The sequence below is a fragment of the Rhinoraja longicauda genome, chromosome 8 (assembly GCF_053455715.1).
Source record: "Rhinoraja longicauda isolate Sanriku21f chromosome 8, sRhiLon1.1, whole genome shotgun sequence".
Taxonomy (NCBI): domain Eukaryota; kingdom Metazoa; phylum Chordata; class Chondrichthyes; order Rajiformes; family Arhynchobatidae; genus Rhinoraja; species Rhinoraja longicauda.
The window spans coordinates 52,303,765-52,320,057 of NC_135960.1; the positions used below are offsets into that span (position 1 = coordinate 52,303,765).

Consider the following 16,293-nt stretch of genomic DNA (forward strand, 5'->3'; position numbering starts at 1 on the left):
TGCACAGATAATAGATGCAGCCTAAAACAAAATAAATTATATTTTACCCGTCCAATTCAGCTGGAACAGTGGCTGGGATACTGGTTGCTTTGTGGTGCATGACTTTGCTTTCAGTAGATTATCTGCGTTTCATCCGTGGCCGGAGAACTGCGCGCGGGTCCACCCCTCCTTGCCCCGCGCTCCCGGGAATCACAACCCTTACACTGGCGCACCCCTACACCAACCCCTTACACTGGCGCGCCTCGCTAATGTGGTCAGCTGCGTTCCTCCGGTTCACTCACGATGCACGGCCCCTCCTCTGGTTCACTCACGATGTAAGGCCAGGACCAGGTGCAGGCTTTACTTGCGTGGATGTGTGAAATGGCATGCTTAATGCAAAGGTTCAAACTGAGATTTCAGGTTGAGGAGCGAGCAGGCTTTGACTGGAAGCCTATCCAATAGGCTTTGACTAGTCCCAAGAATACATGACAAAAAGAATATCTTGGAAACATTCAGCCGACAGATGAGCACTTGCAGCATGTTTCCAATTAAATTTCAGATTTGCAACATCTGCAGCTTTGTTTTGATTTTCGGTCTCCAACACGATCAGTTTTGCCGAGATGTCATCGACCTGTCCCGCTCGCACTGTTTCTCTCTTCAGAGATGCCGGCTGACCTCACAGTATTTCCAGCAGCTGCGAGGTAACCCACGATGGTTTACGAGCCAATACCTTAATGTATTTTTGTTTTATTTACAGGTCTCTGCTTTTACAGTTTTCAAGCATTAATATTACCTTTGAACTGGGAACAATTTGCTCCGAGGCAGGTCATCGTATTTACGTCAGGGTGGGGCGCAAAGTAGATTTTGCAGGCTGGAATACCAAGCATGTTCTTCAGGTTTGTGGATCTGCAACTGCATTCAAGTTGTACATATATGGCTTCACAAGCCGGACCTCTTCCATCCTTATCTCACTTTTTGTCTTTTCATCTCTGGTCTTTGTCCAACCATCTACCAATCAAACTCCCTTCCCCGTATCCATCTATCACCTGACAGGCTTTGTCCTGCCCCCACTTCCCTTCCAGCCCCCACACACACAATCAGGCTGAAGCAAGGTATCAACTCAAAACGTTACCTATCCATGTTCTCCAGAGATGCTGCCTGACCCGCCGAATTACTCCAGTTTCTTGTTTCTTTTTATAAACCAGCTTCTGCAGTCCCTTATGTTTATGTTGTACATATTTAGATTTTTCCTTCTATGGTAACCTTAGCTGGGAAAGCTTTCTTTGAGAGATGAATTATTATAAGTCAGCTGACCCCAAAGTAAAATTACTTAAACACAGAAGCATATTGGACTGAAAACACCGATACGCTATACAGAAAAGGCCAGAGTAGACTTTATCTGCTAAGGAGACTCAGGTCCTTTAGAGTGCAGGGGGCACTCCCAAGGACCTTCTACAACGCGGTGGTTGCATCGGCCATTTTCTATGGAGTGGTCTGCTGGAGCAGCAGCATCTCAGCGGCAGAAGGGAAGAGACTCAACAAGCTGGTCAGGAAGGCCAGCTATGTCCTGGGTTGCCCCCTCGACTCAGTGCAGGTGGTGGGAGAGAGGATGATGGCAAAGCTAACATCGCTGCTGGACAACGACTCCCACCCCATGCAGGTCACTGTCACTGCACTGAGTAGCTCATTCAGTGACAGACTCCTTCACCCCAAGTGCGTGAAGGAGAGATATAGGTGGTCCTTCCTTCCCGCTGCTGTGAGACTGCACAACCAGCACTGCTCCCAGCAGACGAGTCAACAATAACAAGAACACACAGAAAACTGATGACAATTTATGTATCTTTTATTTATAATGAATGATCTCTTGCTATCCACGTTGCTGCTGTAACACTGTGTGGGACAAATAAAGGAATATGTTATTATACGTCTGAACTATTTCACTTTTGCACTGAACGGTGCTGTTATGAATCCATCCTACTGTTCTAGCTTGAATGTAGGTACAACTACAGCCAAATTAAACTAAATATTGTACCTGGTTCAATTGTAATAGTGTTACCGTGCAATTATTTTACAATACTAAGATACCAGGAAAGCATTTTATTAAATATATCATGTAAATTTTTCATCCTTTTTAGATTTTAGATTTAGAGATACAGCGCGGAAACAGGCCCTTTGGCCCACCGGGTCCGCGCCGCTCAGCGATCCCCACACACTAACACTATCCTACACACACTAGGGACAATTTTTACATTTGCCCAGCCAATTAACCTACAAACCTGTACGTCTTTGGAGTGTGGGAGGAAACCGAAGATCTCGGAGAAAACCCACGCAGGTCACAGGGAGAACGTACAAACTCCATACAGGCAGCACCCGTAGTCAGGATCGAACCCGAGTCTCCGGCGCTGCATTCGCTGTAAGACAGCAACTCTACCGCTGCGCATCCTTGCCTCCTTTCTTAACAGAAAATAAAGATCTCACCGTTGAGACTTCTGTGAAGTAGGCACTGGCCGCAGGAGTTAATCGTGAGAGTGGCTATAAGTTTGTGAGATATAATGGCTATTAGGGAAGTTTAGGAACACGTGACATAAGGGGTAAAAGAAAGATGGATACATAATAGCCCTTATCAGATGGATGAGGTGGAGTTTGTGTGTTGGGGTTGTATAACGAAACTAGTCGCAGAAATAGAGGCGAGAAGAAATTTCAAGTTGAAGAATTTGACTTTTGATCCCTGAGCATCATAAATGTTTAATGTAGACTGGTGAGGACAGGGGTAATGTATCAGCAACTGGTTGTCCGGTATTGAAGACAAGATTGATTCTGGAGGGGAAATAGTAAAATCATTAGTTCACGATTGGAAAGCATACTTAATAACATCAAGATTCCACCTAAGCCCATGATTGTATGTGATGGGTGGGGTAGGGGTAGAAAAATAATTAAACATCCTACACGTCATGGGAACTGGAGAAAATCGTGGTCTTTTAAATCTTTAGCTGAAGTAACCATAACAAGATGTGAGGCAGGCTGGGTGGTGGAAGAATTGTGAAAAGTGGCGCAGTAGTAAAGCTGGATATTATCAAGCTGTATCTAGAGACTGCCTCCACATCACACAGGAATGGGAAGGGGCATTACTATTAATCCAGATGTTGGGAGTTGGTGGTATGGCAAATCATATTAAAAGCAGCAAAACCACAAAAGCCTTTTGTTTATGACTTTCAAGTTTAGCAGCTGTTACCAAGATGGAACATTTAAAGATTTTAGTTAAGTAGCTGGAAAACGTGTTTCTTAATGGTTGAATGGTACTTTATTGTCACACGGACCTCGACAGTGAAATTCCTTTTTTGTTTCTTTTAAAACATTGAAGTCGTTCACCAAAAAAAGTAGCCTGAAAACAGTGATTTTGTAGTGGTCAAAAGGTCAAGTTTTGTATCAAGGGATTGTTGAAATTCATTTATCATTTCAGTTGAAGGGAGGTTGGACTTGGAGATGATGCTGGGTAGTCAAGTTAGTGAGGCTGGATGAGTAGCTAAATCAGAAATCTGAAAGGAAACGAGATCTGCAGGGTTGGTTGAGAAAATTGATGGATGCACATGGATCTCATGCAATAGTCAAAAACTAAGCAATTCCTTTCTAAATAACTCACAAAAGCAGCCTCGCATGCTTCAACGGTCATTACGGAGACAGGTTGCATCCAAGAGGCACCCCGCGAAGTAAACCAATAATAGATGTTGTTATTTACATATTTCATAGTTCAGGACGTTTTCATGTAACAGGGAATGCAAAACTCTTGCAAAATGACCATAAATGCAGTTCTGCACCTTGCCTTTGAAATCTTTCCCTTCATATCTATGATTTTCTGCATAAGCACCAGATGCCTACCAGTTTTTAAAATAAATTGGGATTTATTAAATACGAGAACTGTTCATGGTACCTTATGGACATTCAATTAGGTATATTAGCTCTTATCCAACAATGTTTCAAAAATGCTGTATTCCATTAGAGATGTTTGTACATAAACACGATTAAAATACCTACAGATCATTACTCTTCAGCATACGATCAACATACGGTAGCAAATGGCCAAGGACGGAAATTGAGTTCAGGAATTGACAAAAAGTGTTTTATTTTCTCTCCTTGCAGCATAATTCAGTTTTGAATTTTGAGTTATGGTGAACTTTTTTGAATCGATTGAAAGATTCAGCATGGAAACAGGCCCATTGGCCCACTGAGTCCACACCAATTATCGATCACCCATTCACACTAGTTCTGTTATTCCACTTTCCCATCCACTCCCTAAATACTCGGGGCAATTTACAGAGGCCAATTAACCGACAAACCCACACATCTTTGGAATGTAGGAGGAAAACAAAGTATCCAGAGGAAACCCATGAAGTCACAGGGCGAATGTCCAAACTCCACACAGACAGCATCGGAGGTCAGTATCAAACCCAAGTCTCTGGTACTGTGAGGTGCCAGCTCCGCACCACTGTACCTGACATTTGTCTTGCATTTCAATTAAGTTAGACTAGTTGCAGATTAATAACTGCATTCTATTGAATCTTGGCTAAGCAACCCGTCTCCATTGTGGTTTTGCAAAGTTGATTCATCAAAAAAGTTTTTTAAATACCATGGAGATGGAGGGGTGGGTAGGTTGGAGTCATTTGACCACTGGCAAAATGTATTTTCTAAGTCCAAAATTGGGTCAAAGCGCATGAAAATCAAACAATGTCATGGATTTGGAACTGGCTGGGAAAACAGTATATTGTTTTGCCAATTTATGCAGACGTTCAGATAACTAAAATATGGAATGAGTTGAATCTTAAAACTTGCTAGTCAAATTAAGCTGCTCCACTGTTGCGTAGAACGTTCCCAATTTGCACATAAATTACCCATTAAACGCATCAAAAAGCAAATATGGTAATTAAGCACACTTAAATGACTTAATTGTTAATGCATTGCCAGTCCATCTCAAGCCTAGAAACTGAATGTCTTAAAGCTACTCATTCCTTTAACATGTAAATTGTTTCTGCACATGAAAATATGGCACTAGAAAGGTATATGGAATTCCATTGTGTCGTAAAATTAAGGTTAATTCCAAGTTTAGCATTTCCCCATCTATTTTTTTGTTATACGAGGTACAATATAAACTGAGTTGAAAAGGTGCACAATATCCTACCTGAACAAGATCCTATTTGATAATTATTTCCAACATTAAAATTCTGGAATAAAATCTAATTCAAATTTAGACTAATTTAATCGTTGAGTGCAATATCTGAAAATTGTTATCAGTAGATATTATTTAAAAATTGTGCCTTCCAGTTTAATATTGCATTAAAACCAGGGCATTGCCCACGCTTCCGCTCAACATTTTGCTTCTAGTAATTTTAGTCATACAGTGCAAAGCAACAGGCCCTTGGGTCCACCAAATCCATTCTGACCATCAAGCACCCATTCCGATTAAGAGCATTTTCTTCTTCCCATATTTCCCTCAACTTCCTCAAATCTTACCACTTCCCTACATATTACAGAAAATTTACAGCAGCCAATTACCCAATCAATCTGCTTGTGTCTAAAGACAGGAAACTAGACAGAGGAAACTCATAGTCACAAGGAAAATGAGCAAACTCCATACAGATAGCAAAGGTCAAGACTGAACAAGGTTATCAGTACTGAATGACAGCAGCTCTACTAAATTATCCCATTCTCAAATTTGACAAAGAATATTCACGAGTTCCTACTTAATTGCCATTACAGTAAATGTTTCAAATTTAAACTTTAAAATACATTAGATACTTGTTCTTGCATTTTAAATTTGATTTTTTCTCTCAAGTGTTCCAATTTTTCCAACCATTTGTTCTTTCACAATAGTCAAGTGCGAATATCATGGATTTAACCATATGAAAATTTAAAAAGGTTTGTTAAAGAGTAATTTGGTGTCAGAAACATGCTTGCATTTCTTATGGTGAACAAACATGAGAAACCACAAATTTCCAAAACAATATTTGATTTCCTCCAGAATGACTGCATGGTTGATTATCTGATTATTTTCCAAATTTGAAATAATCTTCAGAGAAATAAAAAGTTTCATACCAAAAAAAAGTAGCACATGCAACCAGGATAATAGGCACCGAAAATCAATTTAAACAACCTATTCAATCCCATCTGTTCATTAGACATCTTTGGGAACCAATTTTATAATACTTTATTTTTCCATCTGAATTAGGCACTACAAAGGTTTAAAATTGTTACTGCAGGCATCATAATTGTTACTGCAGGCATCATAATATAATTAAACTCCCTTTTAAGAGCTGAAAATTGATAAAATTTAAATAAGGTCAGCAATTTATTGATAGCATAATCTTACTTTATTAGCATTTTAATTTATATTTATACATTTGGAAGGAACATGTAACCCTAGACACAATTTCCACATGGTATGTATATATCTTTATTGAATTTTAAAATCAAGTTTCATCATTGTTTCAAAGAACACCTAACGTTTTTGGGAGGGATGGGGTGAGGTGGGAGAGGTAGGAAGAATGATCGAAATTAGCTCCAAATGCAAAGAAAATTGCTTAACCCTTCTAAAACATGAACATAAGTTCTTTTTTTAAATAACAATTATTACAGAATGTTACTGTCCATTATTTTCACATGTAACACACTTAACCTCAGCTGTTGGCACTTGCACAAATAACACATCTTAGTTTCAGGCCCATTTTCCATTGGAACTTGACATTTTTGTGACAAGTTAAAAAAATAATACTGAAGTGAAGGAATCACACGAACTGCAATTCTCACTGTTGGAAAAATCTCAGGTGGTCTCATGTCCTATGCTGAAGTATAATATATTTTTGGAGGAAGTTCTGGATAATCATAAAACGCTAGTGAGTAACTGGATTAAAAATAGAAACAATGATCAAGACTCATCATAAACATTTTATTCTATAGTTGTGTTTTTATGCCCATATTATTTTACTCAAGGAATAATGTTAAACCATGTGATACTGATAATCCCATCATAGCAGTGGTTCATGTGCTAAGAACCAAAATAAAACTAATGAAATCACAATTTGGTTCATCAAAGCCGGTTTATATTGCAATCTGAATGTTTATTCTGCACAATTGATTTCATTACAAAAAGGACAAGACAGTTAAAAATAAATTTCAAAAGGGTACAAACTACGAGGTGATTCAGTACTTTAAAAACTGGCACAAGATGTCTCTAATATATTCTGGGGAAAACTGGTGTGATTTGTAATAGCACTGCATAAGCGGTTTGGAAAGAAATAAAAGTCAAATGGTAGCATTTATATATCCATTTCTATGGTGCTGAAATGATGATTGAGATTAAATAGTTAAGCAATACCTCTGCAGCCTTAACAAATACATAATAAAAATACAAACTGAATATATATATATATATGCGCAACAAATAGTTAAGGTAAAAACTTGAATATAGAAAATTACAAAGGGTAGAGATGCATAAGGATCTGCAAAGTGTCAAAGAAGCTTCATTTAGTAGCCACTTTGTAACTTCAAGTTAAATATAATCAACACAGTTATTTGGCAGATGATCCTTAACATTAGCAAAAAATGGCTTTTAATAAATTGAAAAAATAGATTAAGACTTCAGTTCCCATTTTTACAATATTCCTCTTTTATAAAGAGCTTAGTAACACACAAATGCGTACTTAGACACTAAACTGACAAACAGCTAGTTTACTAATCACCTTATAGAATGCAGACCAGTGACCCTTTTATGTTTGAAATATGCTTGTTACATCAGAAAATGTAATGTTGAATTAGAAAATTGCTACGAAATTTAATAGAAAACGGATATATCACAATAAATTGTGTTCAAGATGTACATACTATTAACTTTCCCATTCTGGACTGCATCAACCCCAAGTCTTAATTTTCAAGATCCCCCCAACCCCCTCAGTTTGCATAGCTATTTTCCTGTGTTTATAATCTATCATGAGTGCTATATTTGAAAATTGCTACATGGTGAGCATCTGTAAAATGTACATGCAACATTGCCAGTGTTCAATAGTTATGAATACTGTATTACAAATACATAGAAAATAAGGCATTTTAGTGACATGTCACTTTTCCATAATAGATGAAATTTTATCACACTGATAAAAAGACCGCAGAAAAAGCATAAAATTTACTAGCCTTTTGCTCTTTTATAAAATCCACTAACACATTGTTTTTCTGTAAATTTAGTCCATACAGTCATCCCCACCAATAGTGACTAACTGTATATCGGTATTATGCAACATTTCTTCTGTATTTGCACCATCAGAATGATCAGTTCCAATCCCTTCCATATGACCCTGCTGAATGTTTGCTATTACCGGCGACATAATAGTTCCTCCCGATGCAAGGATACCAACATCCGAGGCTGAAGTCACTTCCATTGATGATATAGCTGCACTGTTGTGGCTGGAAAGGTTGCCCCTCTTGTTCTGATGTGTTTTAATGTGCTTTGAAAGATGATCACTTCTTATAAAGCGCTTGGAGCATTCTGGGCAGACAAATTTTTTCTCACCTGCAGGTTATAAGATGGTGGAGGTGGGGACAAGGAAAGGAAAAAAAATTAACATCTCCAGAAGATGTACTTGCACTAAAAGACACATTTCACAGTATCCTGAGCACTTTAGAGAAGATATTTTGAGGTATTATCACTCTTGTTATGTTGGAAGCATGCCTGATAACCGATCTGAAGATTATATATAAAATAAGTGAGACTAAAATCTTTTGCACTTGGTGCTTTTCTCAATGACTAATTGAAAAACAAATTTATTCATAATTCAAAATGTTACAAGATACCAACTCTTGTTACCTATTTGGACTTTAAAAATTCGATGTCTGTATAATTACAGATAAGTCCGCTATAATGTTTCCATAACACAAATTGGATATAACGCGAGTGATGAATTAGAGATCACTGTTTGCATTTTGTGGGCAGAACTGGTTACAACGTGATATTGATTGGGAACTAGAGAACTGCTTAAAAAATGGCCACGTGAAAAAAGCTGTTAAGAATTTCAACAGTATGGGGGAGGGGGGGAACCAGTTTCCATGTTGTCTCCCCGCAGTAAACAGACACCATTGTTTCTTAAGAAAACAGCTGCTACCCTAACCATGGATGGCCATAGCAATTGACAAGCAATCGTTTCTATTCACACTGCAATGACACTCAATTAAACGATGTAACATTCAGTCATTAGCATTTTCAGCTTGCAATAACAAAAAGTGTTATTAAAAAGGCTTGAATTTTTGAAAATCCTGCAGGGGAAAAAATTAACTTTGTCTTGCAAGTCTGAAACATTCTATCCCCCAACCAATTTCCTCCCATTGACACAAAGGTCACTATAATGTGATTTTCTCTAGAACATATCTTCAGAAAGCAACTATTGCAATTTAATAGAACTACCTGCACTACTCCATAATAACTTTCAACCTATGATGTTACACCACCTTCTTCCAAATTCTCAATCCTTCGAAAAATTTCTGATCAGTTTTGCTGTTTAAACACAAAATTAAATATAAGGTTCCAAATGTACAGCTTGAAATCTAGTTTAGAGGGACATGGGCCAAACGCGAGGAAATTGGACGGGCTTAAATGGGGTATCTTGGTTGGCATGAACAAGTTGGGCCGAAGGACCTATTTTCATGCTGTATGACCTTGATTTAACTGGAAAATAAACTGAACCTACAATAAAGCTTTTTCAAAAATTACATCAGGAAATCAACCACCATATAGTCTTGCACAAATATAACAAATGCCATTTTTGTTTTAAGTTAGAGCAAAAATAATCAAAATAAAAAGTGTAGAGTTAAATTATGAAAAATAATAACCTTTCAACTCTTCAATCTAATTTCAAATTCAGTTTAAAAAGACCAAGTGCATGCACTAAGTGTTGAATGAAGACGCATTTCATATAAAGTTGTAATTTCGTTTACTGAGCTAAAATGTTGAATGGAGAAACATCACACTTCTGGTCTTTTAATGCAAAAAAAAGGGCACATTGTTGGGTCACTGTTGAGAAAGTTTGTCTCAACCATTCCAACGATCTCCTTATCAAAACCACATTTTGGTCAAACCCATTTTCCTTGGGCCAGCATCAAGCCAACTGAGGCAAATGTGGGGCCAACGGAGAAGTAGGCTGGTGAATTAAGAACAGGAAACAAAAGAAGTTAATCCCTTTTTTGCTTCCGTCTTCACCGAAGTAGTTGTAAAAATCTCAAACGCAAAAGGATAGAGAGCTCGAGAATCTCAAGGCGAAAGATAGATAAATTGCAGGTGACTGATGGCACCCAATAATCTTTTAAAGACGGTGGCTGCAGAGACAGTGGACCCATTTGTTGCATTTGTTGCAAAATTCGTTGAGTTCTTGAGGGCATTGAGAGTACTGGAAAGTAACCAGTACGATTCCCTTTATACAAAAATGGTGGCAGGAAGGCAGGGAACTAATTAGTTTAATATCTATTGTTGGTGATATGCTTGAGTCAATAATGAAAGAGGAAATAACAATACAGGAAAACTGAATTCAATAAAATGTGGTCAACATGTCCCACACAGTCCCTGTTCCTCCTTTCCAACGGATGCTCTGAAGGAGCAGATTGGAGAGATGTATGTGCTCTCCACCAGCTCTGATGCAGCACCTTCTAGATGTTAGACACCAATGACTACAAATATGGTTCGTGCCATCAGATTAAATATTTTTAACACCCTTCATTAAAATACAATCGTACTCGTCAACAGCATTGTAGCTGTTGAAATAACATACATAATCTAATAGAAAAAACTCAATTTATGAAAATTAATAAACCATAGTTTTGGTGTTGAGCCATTTTCCTGCATGTAGTTGTGGCTATAAAACATAGAACAAACTTGGGAGTTTTGCTAGGAATAATTGGGAATTCACAAGGGACGAACAGTAACGTGTCAGGATAAATAAAATTCTGTTACATCACTATCTTAAAAAGGAAGAAATATGAAAATGACCTGTGTGTGTTTTTCTGTGACGTTGCAGCTCATCACTGCGAGTGAACCGTTTACCACAAAAAACCCAGTTACACACAAAAGGTCTTTCCCCTGTGTGCCAGCGAAGATGAGCTCTAAGATGGGATGTTTTGCCATAAGTCTTTCCACAACCTGGAAAATGGCATATATGCTGTTTCTTCTTGCCCAAGTTACTGGAGGATCTGAAGAAAAATTCAATGAAAGTATTACTGAAGCATTTAAATTCTATTCTTTGAATTATGTAAAGGTTTAATATTATGTTAAAACTTCCTGCAGATTAAACAGCAATCAAAATCAACTTGTTACCTATGTGAAAATGCAATTGATTAAAAAAGAACAGTAAATCACATTACAAGTGAAGCATTTTTCTCTCCAAACAGCAAGGAGTTAATATGGAATGCACTGAGAGGGAGGATTGTGGGAGTAGATTCCAAACGGAACTGGACAAATATTTTGAAGCAAAATATTTTACAGCTGTGGGAAGGATAGGGTGATGGGATTAGTTTGATTGCTCTTGCATTGAACTAACATGGACAATCCGGCCTCTTTCCATCTTGTAACCTGCAGGTTCAAAAAGGAAGTGCAAAATTGAACATTTTCTGTAAGTAATCACGTTTAGAGCTCAAAAGCAGTTGGCTGCTAAAACAGTTTAAGCTGCATTTTAAACGGCTAGAAATTAGTGTAAATTAGGTGCTTGTTTAAGCATTACAGGCAAACACACACTCTCAACTTTCAACAAGTCTACGCAAAATAAACAAAATGGATATTGATGATTAAATAGGATAAAATAATTTAATTTAAGGTACGGATTTCCATCTTTTCACAAGGAAGCACTTATTACCTCCATATATCCTGAAACTAAAAGGCAAATAAGAAGCACCCTGCGGGTAATTTAGTTCAGCACTGACGAAACAATAAATGTTCACCAATCACATTAAAATCTTTATTGGGTGGCAGACTTTACAGCCAAAAAATATTTAATGAGATACAACATTAAAGAGGAACAAATTACTTTAATTCTCAAGCCAAAATGAATACTTGGGTCATTGATAGTTAGGACTACTCATGCAAGCATCATTCACAAATTGTTGCTGGACATTCAAGAAGTCCAAACAGTTAGAAAGCAGCTAATTTCCATACCAGTTCCATAAGATTTTGAGGTAGCGATCATGGTGGTGCTTACACAGACAAGCCAAAAGAGAATTAACATAATTTAAATAAAATATTCTGTATTAAGTGCAAGCATACCTTCCCAAAACATCCTTACAGTTGGGACAGGTACATGCAACTCTGCGAAGGCGTTTCCCTGGTTGATACTGCTGGTCATTTCCATCCTCATCCAGATTCACAGATACTTGTGCTAAATCACTGGAACCAAGGACTGATGCATTTCCCACATTAGTCACTGCAGAAGGCTGTGATGCTAGTTGCCACGATTCAGAATCGTCTTCTTCTTCTTTAATTTGAATATCTGGAATGAACAAGGTCATGTTCAACCATCAACTATGAATTTCAAGAACACAAAGGTTCTTCTGCTAAACTTTCATCAACCATTATTGAAATACATGAATATCATTTCATAGTCATTTTTTTATTTTGAAAAGTTTTATTGGCAGATATTTTGTCTTTCCAGTATTACTAAATCTGATATATATATAGTATTGTAATTTTATTCATTTTTAAAGAAAACTTCTCTGCAAGATCAAAATTAAATGCATGTATTAGGACACAAAAGAAAACTTTCTGGTATGATAAGCTTTGTTATTGATGTCCGAGATTGCTGTGTTTTCAGCAAAACAATGCACTCAAAAAAACAAATCAGTTTAATATGAAATTTTGTAATATTAGCTCTTTGCAAATGGAGTAATAAAGGACAAACAATTTAAGTTAACTCATGATTGGTGCATTGTACACCAATCAAAATTCTAATATATATTAAAACAACTGGAAATGCTAGAAACAGAAACACTGCAGAAACACGAGGTCAGGCAGTATTGTGTGGAAAGAAAACGTTAACATTTTCGGTTGATGGCTGCTATCGGAAAAAGAAGTGTAAGAAGGAAAATTAGTTAAAAAAATACTAAGTAAAAGGAGCAGATGAAAGAATGAAAACATGGAGGGTAGAAGTGATTAAATGTTAATTATGCCAGGTCAAAGGGATGGTGAAAGCATTAATGAATAATAAAGATAGTTATTTTGAAGGTAGAAAGACAAACAGAAGACAAATAAACGTGCTTCGTTACAAATAAAATCATGAGCACTGCAAATGTGATAAAACAAATGCTGAAATAATGTTGAATTCAGAAGATTATGTGCCCACTCACAACACAAGATGTTGTTTCACAAATAAGCATGAAACTTTATAAGAACCTGAATGAGAACAGATTTAACAAATGGGTAGCTGGTTAACTTTAGTTTGTATTTGCAAACCTACAGATGCTCTGCAAGACACTCGCCTAATCTGCATGTGATTTCCCCAATGTTGAGACGACCACCGCGAGAAGTAAATATAACATAATAAATTGGAAGGAGCAGCTCCCTGCTTCATCCATAAAAATAATGGTTCTGGCTCCTGGGCAGCAAGAAGAAAGGAGGTAACAGCAGACCTCCCAACATTTGATTTTACAAATTCATAATTTTGTTGTCCAAAATTCCAAATTTTACATCAAAATTCATAATCTGGCGCGCAATGCAACTTTTCAGCAAAAAAAAGTATGCAGGCCAAATGCGCATACGTGTTGAGCTACATTAATGTGTGAAAAACTATTATTTCCAACAGTGTAGTTCTTGGACTACAGTACAATGTCAGGCCTATCATGAGTGTATCCTGCTATTTATAGAAAGGTTATTGAAAAGAAATACTTTTTACAACACAAAGAAAAAATTGTTTTGTTTGGTTTTTCTATTTTGCTTTTTCTTACACATCCCAATTCCCTTGGTATTGAATAAAAGAACAATGGTCATAAAATATATGACTAAGTTATGAAGAGAGTTTAATTTAAAACTGCACATATCTAATTTCATTGAAGACATTCCAGTGGTCTTCAACAGCAAATCACAACAGTCCATGTCCCCTCCGCTTAACATCGCCCGGTGTGGCTCGGCCGCGGGGCTTTATGTCACTGGTGCGGCTCGGCCGCGGGACTTAACATCGCCCAGTGCGGCTCGGCCGCGGGGCTTTACATCGCTGGTGCGGCTCGGCCGCGGGACTTAACATCGCCCGGTGCGGCTTGGCCGCGGGGCTTTACATCGCTGGTGCGGCTCGGCTGCGGGACTTAACATCGCCCGATGCGGCTCGGCCGCGGGGCTTTACATCGCTGGTGCGGCTCGGCCGCGGGACTTTTCATCGCTGGTGCGGCTCGGCCACGGGACTTAACATCGCCCGGTGCGGCTCGGCCGCGGGACTTAGCTGCGCAAGGCTCGGTCGCGGGGCCTTCCATCGCCCGGCTCGGCCGCGAGACGTTTCAGCGCCCGGTGCGGCTCGGCCGCGGGGACTTCCATCCCCTTGCGGGGACTGTGCGGGTCGGTCGGGGACGAGCTGTCTGTCCGTGGGTGTGGGGAAGAGAGTGGAAGTTTTGTTGCCTCCATCACAGTGAGGGGGTGTTTGGAGTCACGTGATGGACGTTTGTGTTGGGGTCATGTGTCTTGTGTTCTTTTTTTGGTATGACTGCTATGTAGTTTCGTTCAGTACCTTGGTACCGAATGACAAATAAAGCTCTGTTGAACTGTTGAACTCCCCCCTCACTACCCTCCTCCCAACCCCCTCACCCACATCCCTCCCCCCACCCCTACACCCTGACCCCTCCCCCTTCATTCCCTCTCAACATCAACGGGCCTCATACTACACAGCGAGGCCAGGCAGGACGGGCCGCGGGGCAGGGCGAGGCATGTGTTTTGCGGAAAAATGTGAGACAAAATCGGAAACTTTCCGCCAAATTCGGAAGAGTTGAGAGGTCTGTAAAAGTGCTGATGTAGTATTTCCTTTGACTGCTTATGATGATGGCATGTACTTTGATGGAAATTGGTGAACAGGAGCATTCTGAAGGAAATGGTCCCTTCAAAATGCTGAAAGAGGAACATTTTGCTGGTGATATCACATTGCAGAAGATAACATCCATTGTTGGAAGTTGTGGAGACACAGACACAGTAAAAGGCCTATTAACCAAGCTGTGGAGGAGCATGGTTGAGGGAAAATGGTGAGAAATGAGAAGCACAATTGTGAACTTTGGCAATGTAACAGAAACAAAGAAAATGGAAAAATGGAATAGAGTCCTTTCAGGAAGTAAGGAAGTCACAGTAGCAAGATGCTTTCCTTCAAGTCGACAGTTGTGAGCTTTTGGTGGAGACAGAAGTTGAGGAATTGAAGGAAAAAGCAAAGGCAAGCAAGTAATTGCAGAAATGAAGAAACTTTCTAGTTCAGGTTCTTGTTCTGAACCTGGGAAGTAGCAGCATAACAATACTGGGAAGATAAAAAGGTAAGGAGGCAATCGTGTCATCTTGAAACAAGGAGAATTCCATTTTCCCACTGATAGGCATTCAGTTTGGACAGATTCCCATAACATACCTATTGTTAGAAAATTGGATCATCACATAGTAAAAAGCTGCGCACTGATTCTGTCCATGTAAAAGATAGATGAATGACAACAAAAAAAATTCCCACCATCTTCCGTTTGTAAAACATCCTGCTGGTTCTGCAAGCCTTCAAATGTATACCATGCCTGCATATTAGTACCCACATCATCAGTGTCCTCAGCAAATTGATGCTGTAACCAAGTTGTTGTAACAATTGGTGTAACTTGAATAAATATACCCATTTAAAGTTCTCAGCTGGAGGAGAATCGTATCCTTCTGGTCAATGAGTGGCTTATCACCCCGCTTTCAGCATGAAGCAGATTACCTACATATCGAAGGTCACAAAGTGCTGGAGTAACTTGGTGTGTCAGGCAGCATTCCTTGAGAACATGGATAGGCAACGCTTCGAGTAGTGACCCATCCTACTTTGAAAGTGGGCTCTGACCCGAAACGTCGCCCATCCATGTTCTCCAGGAATGGCGCCTGACCTACTGAGTTACTCCAGCACTGCGTCTTTTTGTGTGAACCAGCATCTGCATGCAGTTCCTTGTTTCTGCAACCCAAATATCATGCCTGGTTACCAGGAAACATGTGAAAGAATAGCTGGATTTTCTTGCAGCTCATAAATTTCATGTATTTGGTTCATAACAGTGCAGTGTCCACTACAATAGAATTCCAGCAGCTAGTCGACAGTCATATCACAGCCT

The 16,293-nt window shown here is 38.9% G+C and overlaps 1 protein-coding gene across 2 annotated transcripts in view; it reads right to left on the reverse strand.

Moving 5' to 3' along the window:
• Nucleotides 1-6,317: 6,317 nt before the first annotated feature.
• LOC144595969 (transcription factor Sp3-like) overlaps nt 6,318-16,293 on the reverse strand; it is a 30,251-nt gene continuing 20,275 nt past the window's right edge. For both annotated transcript variants that reach the window (XM_078403968.1, XM_078403966.1), the window contains exons 5-7: nt 12,263-12,485; nt 10,997-11,196; nt 6,318-8,533 (exon numbers count right to left, since the gene is read on the reverse strand). In XM_078403968.1, the coding sequence (XP_078260094.1) occupies nt 8,205-8,533; nt 10,997-11,196; nt 12,263-12,485 (752 nt within the window). In that variant the 3' untranslated portion in view covers nt 6,318-8,204. The remainder of the gene's footprint in view (nt 8,534-10,996; nt 11,197-12,262; nt 12,486-16,293) is intronic.